Raw genomic sequence first — 13,308 nt, 5'->3', positions numbered from 1 at the left:
ATGGACAGGACGTGGGGACTGACCGGACACCGGGACCTAGAAGACGCTGCATGCCGACACACTGGTCTGACTCACAGGCTTCCCCAGTCAGGAGGATCTGGATTAAATGGCGCAGAGATGCTCTCTTCAATGAAACAGAACCTCAGTCTCCCAGAAACATTGGTCTGCCGGAACGCAGCCTGCAGCATGGCCTAGCTGTGGATGTAAGATGAGCTAAAACACTTGAGTTTGCTTTCTAAACATAAAGTGAAATAGCAAAGGTAGATAATTTACCTAATATTACTGAAAGTGAAAGTGAAGTCGCTCAGGCGTGTTCGACTCTTTTGGACCCCATGGCCTGTGGCCTACCAGGCTTCTCCTTCCATGGGATTTTCCAGGCACGAGTATTGGAGTGGGTTGCCATTTCCTTCTCCAGGGCGATTGTGGATTTTGAGATGAGATCAACCTGGATTAAGGTGGGCCCTTGTTTGTGCTCAGCTGCTCAGTTGTGGCAACTCTTTGCAACCCCATAGACTGTAGCCTGCCAGGCTCCTCTGTCCATAGACTTTTCCAGGCAACAATACCGGAGTGGGTTGCCATTTCCTACTCCAACCTAATACTACTATTAACAATAATAGTAACCAATTAGCATTGGCTGCTAATCTGAAGTACTTTGAGGAAAAAAAGGAGAGAATAAAAGATGGACGTTAACTATTAGAAGAATTCAGAAATGAGTGTAAACAGAAGACAAAAGCTGGTGCTCGGTGACAGCCTTAGGGATAGGATGGGGAGGGAGGTGGCAGGGGAGGTTCAGGAGGGAGGGGACACATGTACGCCTGTGGCTGATTTATACTGATGCATGGCAGAAATCATCACAATATTGTAAAGCAATTATCCTCCAATTAAAATAAATAAATACATTAAAAACAAACTGCATAACAGAGGATGAGATGGTTGGATGGCATCACCGACTCAATGGACACGAGTTTGAGCAAACTCCGGGAGTTGGTGATGGACAGGGAGGCCTGGCGTGCTGCGGTCCATGGGGTCACAAAGAGTCAGACACGACTGAGGGACTGAACTGAACTGAAAAAGGTACATCAGATGCGGAGGCTTGTTTTGTTCTGCTCTGCTTTGTTTTTATAGCTGGGGAAAGGGAAGACGAGTTCTAAAGAGAAAGAACAAAACCAGACTTCAAAAAGGCGCATCGGTCTCCTTTCCCAGGCTCTGGGAGCTTTGGCTCCAAGAACACAGAGGAGGGTGTGCAGCTGTGGAAAGCAGAGGGGCACAGAGACAGGATCACGGCCATGGTGGGAACACCAGCCCTAACCGCATAAATGAGGGGGCTCCAGAGAGACATCTCGGGGAACACAGGGCTCAGAGTGCTCTGGATGGCCGGAGCGGACAGAACAGACCCAGGGGTGATGCTGTAACAATGAATGAGAGAAGATTACAAACGGCGCAGAGACTTTTAGGGGTGGGAGTTTGTTTGTTTGTGCTGCTGCTTTTAGACCTCTTTTAAGAATTGGGTCAAAATGTAAGAGAAACATTTTGTTGGTTTTCCTAAGCAGGAGACTGACGCAGGTAGAAATAAGCTAGAGACAGTCACATCACAGTGAACTTGGGGGCAAGGCTGAGTTATTAGAAGAGAATCATTCCTGTTGAAAGAGGTGGTCTCATGGCTGAGTCCTACAGACGCACTGAAGAAAAGCAATGGTCTCTCATTATGGGAAGAGAAACAATCAAGATACCACATGTGGTATTTATCTTCATCTCCCCAAAGAAAGACAAAGTGTAAAGAAGGCTGCGGGTCAAAACCGTCTTGAAGGTCCATCACAGACTTGATGGAGAACCAGAAAGATGGCTGGGGATGTGATAATTCAGATGCTGACACATGTCAGAGCAGAGGGACAAGTCATCCAACCAGTTACCCACACACAAAAAAAAAATCTTGGAAAAATATATGAGAGAAGATACCAAATTATCTCAATTAGTAAAAAGTATGTTCTGGTAGTCAGGCCCCTTGAGAATACCCGCTCGTCCCGGAAGGCACTGCTGGCTGGGAAGGGCAGTGTGTGCCCACGTGTCCCTAGTCAGCTCCTCCATTTCTTTGTTTTTTCTTTTTTTACATTCTGTTTTGCTTAGATTTTCCCCAGTTTCGCATTAAAAAAAAAAAAAAAAGTTGTTTTTGATGTATTTATAAACCAAAACTTGGTGTGTGTGACCTGCACAGGTTGTTAGCATCCAATCTGAAAGAATCTTCCATGCTTGGAACAATTAAGAATAAAGAGTACAGAATAAAAGCAGTACTGTAGAGTACCACCTTCACTGATTAACTCACAGGTTTCTAAATATTGGCACTTTGGATGAAAGTGTTGTTTACCCCCTACATCACCAGGTTCCCAGGCAGGATGGTGGTTCCTTTTTCTTCTCTGGAGTTAACCTGTTTAGGAGCAGAATCTGACAACCAGGAAGCAGAACTATAGGATTCAGCAGGAGAACAATGCACAGAACACTGGATTCTAATCCAAACTCTCCCACTGACCAGCAGAATCATTCTAGGAACTTGGTGTTTAAAATACTGAGATGAGATCACAAACAAGAAGCTTTCAAAAATTATAAAGTATAATACATGCATAAAGGAACTCTTTTATTCCCTTAATAATCGGCTGTGTTTCCTTTGTAAAGCTGTTAAAGGTCACGGTGGGAAGGACTTTGGTTTAGACATAATGACCCCAAGCAGACAAAGAGCTCTTGTTGGATTACAAGTGAACTGACTATTTACGTTTAAAATAATATTTGTGTCAAACACATTTAAATAGTTCTAGAAGCCAGATTCTATAATGGGGTTTCAAAAATAATGAACAACAACAGATTTTATTAGAAAACTGTTTTGAACCCACAAACAACATAAGAGTTCACCCTCCCTTTCTCGTAGATGGAATGTTTAAGATCCTTTCAGGCCAAGTCACCCCCTTTCTCCCAAGGGAGCTGGAAAAGTTTAAGTGGGACCGAATTCAAAGCTCACGAAGAACTGGCAGTCTCCACCCACCCTTCTCTGCTAAACAGGCCCAAATCAAAGATCTGGCGATATTTTCTTGACCCCGAGTCCCTAAATGGTCACTTTAAAGGGCTGCACATGAAATGATGCTCAGGCTGATCCCAAGCACCAGGAATCTTGAGGAAATGCGTCCTCTCTCTTCCCACCCCTACAGTCCGGGGAGGAATGTTCTACCCAGGGAACAGAGTGGGCATGGATGGTACGACCCCCACAGCCACAGCCCCCTCACCCATACTCCACATTCCTGTTGCTACAGTAAAATGCATTATGTGGAGACGCACAGACCACTTTCTTTTTTTTTCCCTTAGGGTAGGAAAAATGAGTTCACTCAAAATGGCTGGCATTTTTCTCATTTTTGAGATGTCACATTTTGCCTTATTCTTTTTTATTTCAGGGAGAGGGGAAACTGTCAATCTGTGTGTAAAATTTTCATATTACTATAGCACCAACCAAAAGATAATTGAATTCCTATTTCTAAGCCCTGGGCGACTAAGAAAATCCAAATTCCACTGCACTCCCCCAAATAGATGTTATATTTTAGTCAAAGGAACTCGATGGAAGCGTTTTCTGATCTGGGCTCTGAAAGCGTCAGCACAGGGAAACTAGGGGTGTGTGACCTTAGAATTCAGAGACTAGCCCTGGGGAGTGGGTTATTTCCTCCCCTTCTGGGTTCCAAGAGCAGGGCTCAGGTCTTTAAGAAAGCAACTGGGAGGCTAAATAAGAGAAAGGAACTCATGGGAAAAAAAGGAAGAGCCCGGGAGGTCCCTCTGCTCTCCCTGCCCTTGGACCAGCCCAGCAGCATGGTCTAGGTTCTCCGCTTCCTAATTCTGTCATTTCGTGCCAGGGAACTTCACCGCACACAGTTCTGCTACAAAACCGAATTCTATTACAACCAAGCTCAGGTTGCTCAAAACTCGTCTGTGAGTTTATCAGCATACTTCATGCAGCCTAAAAGAACATGTAGTTTCTCTTTCCCACAGTGTTGGCACTTTGAAACTCATCTTCATCTGTCTTATAGTCATCTTAAAAAAAAAAAAAACCTCCATCCACAAACGCAGTTTGAATCAGTTTCTAATTACTGAGCTTTGCCATTGTTCTTAGCCGATTAAAACCAGAAACATGTGGAACGTAAAGGTATGATTTCCTTTGAAAACGTTTGTTTTGCTCGTTTTCTTTCTGTGTATCAGCAAGCCTCAATTACGTATAATAATGATTCACTCCTTCTGTGAATCAAAAGTATACTCCTAATGAGCATGAAAGACGGTCTTTGCAGTGTGTTCTCTGGCTTTTACTTGCTTAATTTCTAAGCACCAAACAACCAATGATCACAGCTTAAGGCAAAATATGGGCCAATTTTGATTCAGTAGAAGCGACTCTGCACCCCGAAGAGTAATAATCTACTAGTATAAGGTTACCACAAGATTGTTTTAAAATTAAAGACTCATAAACTATTAGCAGGAGGAATCTTAGCTAGATTAAGTAATCGAATATTCTCCTGTAACACGTAGGAGACTGAAGTCCACAGAGACAAAGAGGATTAACTGTGATTTTTTTAAAGTCCATGAAATGAATACATAAGTAAGATTGATATGAAATACGAAAGGACTCTTAGGGAGAGTAAAATCTAACACAGACAATGTAAAAGTTGTCAATATATTTCCCATCTTGGGTAATTACAGCCAGAATTTTCAACCGAGTCATAGTCTGGCAATGTCTGGAGACATTTTTGGTTATTTTTGGTTGTCCTGATGGGTGAGAGGAATTACCAGCATCCAGCACATAGAGGCCAAGACCCTATTAAACATGCACCAATAACAGGACAGACTTCACAGCGGGGACTGATTCAGCCCCAACATCAGGAATGCTGAGAGCAGAGCCCAGATGAAGGGTCCTGCGTTTGTTCACTCCATAGTGGAGTGAAGTTGAACAGCCACCACAGGCTGGGATCAACATGAATCCACTGGCCCAGCTCCCAGTTGAGGAGTTGGGGGGCTGGGTAATTAACATGCAGACTGACCAGGAAATACAGACAGCTACTGAGAAGCGATGCAGTGGTGTATGCTGGAGATGGAGGGTATTGTGGGACAGGTGAGGCAAGAATGCCCACCGACAGGGGACACACAAGTCCAGGGAGATGGGTGAGGGAGGGAGGGTGGAATGATAGCAAGGAGGTGGGGAAGGGTTAGGATGGAGCTCTAGAGGTGGAAGAGGGCACAGCCACCCCCAGACCCAGGGCTACCAACTACACATATTCTCAGACAAGCCTTAGGACAGGCAGGTGTCAATAGGATTTTTGGCTAGGTTTCCCAAAACTGACTAGTGCTGCTCATGGGTGTATCATAGCCCCAGCAAGCAGGAAGAGGAGGAGAAAGATCCAAAGTCCTAGAGGAAGATGAAGACAAGACAATAAAGAGGGAAAAGAGGACAAGTGAAAGGTTTTTCCAGTGGTCACATATGGATGTGAGAGCTGGACCACAAAGAAAGCTGAGCACCGAAGAATTGATGCTTTTGAACTGCGGTGTTGGAGAAGACTCTTGAGAGTCCCTTGGACTGCAAGGAGATCCAACCAGTCCATCCTAAAGGAAATCAGTCCTGAGTCTTCATTGGAAGGACTGATGTTGAAACTGAAGCTCCAATACTTTGGCCACCCAATGTGAAGAGCTGACTCATTTAAAAAGACCCTGATGCTGGGAAAGGTTGAAGGTGGGAGAAGGGGATGACAGAGGATGAGACAGTTGGATGGCATCACCGACTCAATGGACATGAGTTTGGGTAAGCTTCGGGAGTTGGTGATGGACAGGGAGGCCTGGCGTGCTGCAGTCCATGGGGTCGCAAAGAGTTGTACACGACTGAGTGACTGAACTGAACTGAAGAGGGAGAAAAAAGCCCAAGGACCCTGGGGTCACCAGTGTCACCAGACAAAGGGACAGCATTGGCCTGAGAACCTTGGCCAGAGCAGTCAGCGTTTCCCATCAGTGGATCTTACTAGAAGGAAGAAAGTCGTGTTTCCAGGCCTCACACCCAAGCTGATCTGATTCCACCCTTTTCACTGCTCAGTCCAGAGGGTCTTCCTTGAAGAATTCCTTGTGTGCCAAAGAACAAGGAGCAAAAGTGCAGGAATCCACCCATCGAACACGTAAGTGTTAGAGGGCGGAGAGGAAAAGCATATAGGAAGCCCCTTTTCAAAATCTTTATACATAATGTGTACAAATTCCACTGTATTTCTTATAGAGGTAAAAAAATTTAATACGTTCTGATTCATTTATTTTGGGGGGAATTTTAAGAGACGCTATTCTGATCCTTTGGAACTTGGTGCTACCTTTAAATCATCTGTGTCTCTGATGACTTATCTCAGAGGAATTTTTGAGGTTAAATAACTTTCAGTAAATAGCCTTCAGCAACTTTTGCTTTTTTATTAATGTCTCCAAGTGTTTCTCTAGCTAGGATGGCATTTTCTTCCTCCTCTTCCTTGTTTCTAGCTCTTTCCTCAGTTTTGGGAAACTGAATGACTAAGTGTGCTGAGACCTGCCTCCGTGTATGTCTCTCAGAACTGCTGATTTAAAAGACAAAGAAACAGGGGATGAAACTGGATAAAATAAAGAATAGAACAGTCTTGGACAAACACAGGTGGTGTGAGGATACTTCACCAGCGCCCTCTCTTCATTTGCTGTATATCCCCCAAGCTCTTGGCCTTGGGACCACACTTTGCACAGGAAGCCCTCTCTGCCGCTGTGTGTCTGCTTCTTCTGTAACCCCAAGTGTGATTCATATCAGAAAGGCCCACATTCCAATAAAGTAAGATGATCACTAACAGAATGATCCCTGGTGGTTCAAATGGTAAGGAGTCTGCCTGCAATGCTGGAGAGCCGGGTTCGATCCCTGGGTCAAGAAGATCCCCTGGAGAGGGGAATGGCAACCCACTCCAGTACTCTTGCCTGGGAAATCCCACAGACAGAGGAAGCTGGCAGGCTACAGTCCATGGGGTTGCAAAGAGTTGGACACGGCTGAGCGACTTCACTTTCTTTCAACAGAATGAAACATCATGAGCTTATGGACCAGCTGCAGAAGAATTCCTTCAGGATGATCCAGTGTGATATTCTTGAAATATAAAATTCCTTGAAAAAAGGACTCAGACCTCTTACTGAGCCGACCAGTTGTGTGAATGTAGATTGAAGAATTAATGTTTTTGAACTGTGGTGCTGGAGAAGACTCTCGAGAGTCCCTTGGACAGCAAGGAGATCAAACCAGTCAATCCTCAAGGAAATCAACCCTGAATATTTATTAGAAGGTCTGATGCTGAAGCTGAAATTCTACTACTTTGGCCACCTGAGGCAAAGAGCCAACTCTTTAGAAAAGACCCTGATGCTGGGCAAGATTGGAGGCAGGAGGAGAAGGGGACGACAGAGGATGAGATGGTTGGATGGCATCACCGACTCAATGGACATGAGTTCAGGCAAACTCCGGGAGATAGTGAAGGACAGGGAAGCCTGGCATGCTGCAGTCTGTGGGGTCATGACAGAGTGACTGAACAGCAAGACCTGTGATGTGCACAGGAATTCAAGAAATGTATCTCCAACCTTAGCGATAATCTTTCCTTGGGAACTTAAGGATGTAGATATTCATTCGGAGACAGACAGAGAGAGCGAGCTCATTTTAAAGATGTGTGTGTTAGTCACTCAGTCATGTCTGACTCTTTGCGACCCCTTGGACTATTCCCCGCCAGGCTACTCTGTGCCTGGGATTCTCCAGGCAAGAATACTGGAGTGGGTTGCCATTCCCTTCTCCAGGGGATCTTCCCAACCCAAGGATCAAACCAATGTCTCTTGCATTGCAGGCAGATGCTTTACTATCTGAACTACTAGGGAAGGCTCTATATTTTAAAATATGTTAAACATATTTTAAAGATATGTTAAGATGCATTATTAAAACTTTTGATCTAATAATTAGATTTATTATATAATCACTTCCTGGAGTGAGCTGCAAGATATGATTGCTGTGCTGTGCTCATTTGCTCAGTTGTGTCCAACTCTTTGTGACTCCAAGGACCGTAGCCTCCCAGACTCCACTGTCTGTGGAATTTTCCAGGCAAGAATAATGGAATGGGTTGCCATTTGCTCCTCCAGGGAACCTTTCCAACCCAGAGATCAAACCTATATCTCTTGTATTGCAGGCAGATTCTTTGAACCACTGAGCCATCCAGGAAGCCCATAAGCAATGATTAGGGGGAATTAAAATAGTATTTTCAAAATTCAGGTCCATATTTTTCTAAATAACATCATAATCAATTAATTTCATGTCTCATTCTAATGATTGGGAGGGCAAATTAGATCTGCTATGTTCTGAATCCTAACAACTGATTATTGTTCATCTTACTTTTGAACGGTAGAACCTTGAGAATTTCCTGCGTGTATATTTTGAACCTTGCTTCATTTTCCAGTTTCCATGGCATCATAATCAGGAATAACCTTCATATTGAAATGTTCTATATACCGGCCTCCAAGTCAGTGATGACACGCCCATAACAGCATCCTCCTTACCTGGGACTTGCCTTTGCTGTAACAGGCCTTCTTGGTTGCTTCATCACACTCCCATTCCGCAGCCTGTAGGAAACACCAACATGACAGCAACTATTAGGACTTTGACTGAATAAAAGGAAAATAAATAATAAGGCATCAGTACCCAGAAGAGGTAACACAGAGAGGCCATGGCACCTAACATTTTCATACTAACAAAGTGTACACAAAATGCATGTCTTCCTGTCATGTGGGCTTATACTGAGCTTTCAAAGGGAAGCATTTTAAAGGACTCAGTATTTTCATTCATGCAGCAATAATGTGATATTTCAAGCGTCACCATAAGACAGGCACATGCTATGAGTTGGTGACTCTGACACACTGATGACAGAAACATTCACTTCAGTGCATCACAGAATAGATTCTGAAGATGCTGAGAACAGAAGCCTTGAAACAAACTGATCTAAATCCTCATTTAGATGTGTACATCTTATTTGAATAGTCTGTCATTTATCAATATTAATAGATAATGAAGCGAGGTTGACTGCATGTATCCCTACTCCCCAAACACACATATAGATGATGAATAGTCAATAAAATAAGCAGCTCATGCAAAGCCCAGCTACTACTTCCTCCCAAAGCCACTAATTTCCATACTCTCATTAGCTCCCACTAAATACTGAGAGCTACAGCTTCTAAATTTCTTCCCTCACTTTCTAGATCTAACTCACGCTGATCAATTTGACATGCATCCTTTGACATCTGATGCTAACTCACAAGTGGACCTGTGATTAGTCAACATAATGTACACTTACTTCACAGGAGAAATGATGCCTGCAAGCTTTAACGGCTGGTATGTTGAGACTGGGAATCATATTTTGAACAGATTTAAGCGTCTGCAGTATTTATATTTTCTACTGTTTTATGGAATGTGCACTTTCATAGGGCCAAAATGTTTCCTTTATTCTGTCTGTCTGTCATCACAATTTTATCCTATTTTCCTGTTACAGTTGGATTTCTGAAGAATTCAAGAGTTCTGAAGAACCAGATGAATCATTACCAGAAAAAAAAAAATTGAGGTGAGGGACAATGTGTTTTTAGCTTGGATTACTGCTACATAATAAACTAAGTGAAAAAATTCTAATGTTAAATATTATGCAAGAGAATAAAGGCTTCACTCTTAGTTCTAAAAAGAATGTGTTTTTTTTTTTCCTAACTCTTCTAAACTGAGGAAAATAACAAAAGTCATATCAACACCATTATCTAACATCTACTGTTCTCCAAAGAATGTTACATAAGACATTAAAACATAAAACACCACATTTTCCAAATCTTATCTTGCTTATCAAATATGAATCCACAAGAAAAGTGTTCTAGAGAGAACCACTTCAGGGCCTTTCAAACAGAAACAATATTACAACTGTTTTCCCCTGCGCAGACTTAGAGATTTCTGTCCGTGTCAACATCTGATGAGAGAATTGGTTCTTTCTTCCTGTGATGTTTTCCTGTTCATAATGCTTAATGGCACCAAGAAGGTTAGAGCTAATTAGCATCTAATGCAAACAAATGACTTGAGTTTCACACTAGAGAGACAGATCCTTTTATGAGAAGTGGTGACACCTCAGAGAAGAGACAAGAGCTTCACATAGAGTTGCATAATTATATATCTCCAGGAAGCACAGATAAAACAAGTGCATTGCTGCAGTTCTGAGTGGAGTGTCCCTTTAGCACACCTCTGTATAAAAGCTCATCCTGTTGTTTTCGTTGAAATAAAGACACCCATGTCTTCACACTTCCTAAGGTGAGGGCATGTCTATGTGTTTACTTGCTCAGTCATGTCTGAGTCTTTGCCACCCCATGGACTGTGTCCATGGGATTCTCCAGCCAAGAATACTGGAGTGAGTTGCCGTTCCCTTCTCCAGGGGATATTCCTGACCCAAGGATCAAACCTGGGTCTCCTGCACTGCAGGTAGATTCTTCACCATCTGAGCCACCAGGGAAGCCCCGCCTTCACCCTTACTTCACTATGATATTACAGTTGTTCTTAATCCCTAAGTTATATGACTCTTTTGTGACTCCATAGACTATAGCCCTCCAGACTCCTTCTGTCCCTGATATTTCACAGGCAAGAATACTGAAGTAGGTTGCCATTTCCTTCTTCAGGGGATCTTCCCAACCCAGGGTCAAACTTGTGTCTCCTGCACTGGCAAGCAGGTTCTTCACCACTAGAGGCACCAGGCAAGCCCACAGTATGATACAGTCTTTAGCAAAGTAGGCCCCGATACAACTTGGATTTTATATCATCAAGGGGACTTAGTTATATATCACAAAGAGGAATTTCTGTTGCATAATTGCTGGGCAAATTATTCAGTGAACCGTTTTCGATAATGGGGCATTCCTAGTGGCTCTCACTGGTCTAGTGAATTTGTTGAAGGTTCAACAGTACTGCGCTCTTCAGTAAACTTAAGAGCTGAAAGAAGCAGTTAGTGCCGGAGCTACCGGAAGAATATTTATCAAATGCCATCAAAATTCAAATCCTTCTGCTGAAATGGCAAACAATCAGCTTCCCATGTTTGCCTAACATCCAAGTAGCCTTTGCATTTTCAAGATAAACACTGGCCAAGGATTGGAAGGGGATAGTGATAGGAAAAAAAACTGTGACAGTTCTTGAGCATATATCACTACCTTATCCAGTTTACCCAGGAAGAGCAATTGTTCACGTAAGTTTATTAGACCAACAGAAAACGGAAAAAAACTGACAGATTTTTCTGAAGACGGTTATTAAAAGTAGCAAAATTGCTTTCCTGTGGCATTTTTATTACAGTATATCAAGTTTCCAATAATATTCAAATCCAGAATTAAATACTGTGATTATGTAGCTATTCTCTTGATTCACTTTCACCCTGACTAGAAGACAGGATAAAGGGAAATTATATTAAGAAGAGAGCTGAACTATCTTTTGTACAGTTGAACACATGTGATTGGATATCCCAGAATTCGAAAAAGAATGGAGTAGGGAAATGTATCTTTTCCGGATTGGCCTAAAATTGGGTGTTCCAGATGAGCCCCTTATTTTTTGTTCATTCAGCAAACTAGACTTTACCTATACGACCAGGTGGCAGCAATGGATAAAGACACTTTCACTGGGGAGAAATCTGAATTTCAGTGGGACTCTCCAGTATCAGATTTTTTCAAAGTTTCTCAGTTATTCTGCTTGAAGTAGATTATGTTTTAGCCTGGTCACAACTTTTCTTTATTCAATAAGATTTATTGTGCAGAATGAAATTCTTTCATAATTTTGGAACAAATTCCACTATGATTTACGAAGCCATCTTTCTGGTTGACTTGCATTTTAAGACACTTTCTACCCATGCAAACCTGTCTTTATGACAGTCACCACAAAGGCTAAGACATTCTACATTTCAGACCTCAATGCAACACTTGTGATCATATTTTCCGTCTCTGTTTCTTTTACTTCTTTAATTTCTGTCATCTCTTGTCTTTTTCTGTCGCATAAGACGTGGCAGAGAAAAGATATCTTAATGTTTGGCTCTATTCTGTATTTAGTCTTCATTATATTTTTCAACAGCAGACATGCTGCAGTGATAATATGGTTACCTGGATATCCAAAGGCAATGAGTTTGAAATATCTACAGCCTAAAAGACAGAAAGATTCCAGTTTGTGACACAACTGTAAATAGTTAGAAATACTATCTGTGCTATTTAACAACGTACAGAAGTGCTGTTTTATGCACACACATTTACCACTCTCTCATTTAATATTCATTAACTACCGACCAAGGACAAGACACCAATAGATAACGAGCGAAATAAGGAAACACACACACAGAGATAATATTCACACAGACATTAATTTACAATAAAATGTAAGTGACTTCTGTCAGCCTAGACAGCATCAGGCTAAATCTGAGAACGCATCCAAAGTCATTTTCGCTGTTACAGAAGCATGTTCATCTCAGAGTCCAGTGGTACACTGAAACTCACAACATCTTTAACTTTCAGGAAGTGACAGAACTTTCAGAGAGAGCAGGTTTACCAAAAATCACGTTATACCTGCAGAAATCCTGTGTGTGTCAAAGCATTTACGGTTTCGTGATACAGTACGCTTTTCCCTGTCATGCACACATACACACACATGTTCAGGTTAGGATACACAGAACTGTGATCTCTGAAGTAAATAGGACGTGAGAAAGAAAAAAAAGATTGGCTCCTTTTATGGACAAGCTACATACATATAAATCCACAGTTCGTGGAAGTATATAAACAAAGCTGTGTATTATCACATTCTGCAGACAGAGAAGTTAATTAGACAGGGACCAGCCAAGGCAGATACTTTTCATAAAAATGAAGAGAACAACATTCTAGGCAGATGGGCCAACACTCTTTCAGCAGATGGCTTTGCTAATTAGATACTGGCAAAAGATAACATGAAAAAAAAAACAACTAGTTTAATTACACAGTGCCAAAAATTAACAACCACCTGAGGGCTTTTTTAAAAATATGTTTGCATTCATATTATTATGTCATGGATTTCTCTGAAATGCTGGAGAATGTTAAATTGTCATGATGATTATAAACAAATTGCCAGGGACTGTGAGATTGTATGTGTTCAGAAGAGAAGCAAAATGCAAACGAGTTGGAATTCGAAACAGTTGTGATTTTTATGCGACCTGAGTCAAGCGTCAATCTAGTTATCCTTGGGCAAAGGCAGCTTCGATAATTATTTTAGGGGTC

The 13,308-nt window shown here is 42.1% G+C and overlaps 1 protein-coding gene across 6 annotated transcripts in view; it reads right to left on the bottom strand.

The window, feature by feature from the left end:
• Positions 1-13,308, bottom strand: part of SEMA5A (semaphorin 5A) — a 572,726-nt gene that overhangs the window by 198,874 nt on the left and 360,544 nt on the right. For all 6 annotated transcript variants that reach the window (XM_070774864.1, XM_070774868.1, XM_070774863.1 and 3 more), the window contains one exon: positions 8,578-8,640. In XM_070774864.1, the coding sequence (XP_070630965.1) occupies positions 8,578-8,640 (63 nt within the window). The remainder of the gene's footprint in view (positions 1-8,577; positions 8,641-13,308) is intronic.

The sequence above is a fragment of the Bos indicus genome, chromosome 20, assembly GCF_029378745.1.
Source record: "Bos indicus isolate NIAB-ARS_2022 breed Sahiwal x Tharparkar chromosome 20, NIAB-ARS_B.indTharparkar_mat_pri_1.0, whole genome shotgun sequence".
In the NCBI taxonomy this organism is placed as follows: Eukaryota; Metazoa; Chordata; class Mammalia; order Artiodactyla; family Bovidae; genus Bos; species Bos indicus.
Note: the sequence above shows the minus strand (reverse complement) of the source record. Positions and strands in the feature narration are given on the sequence as shown.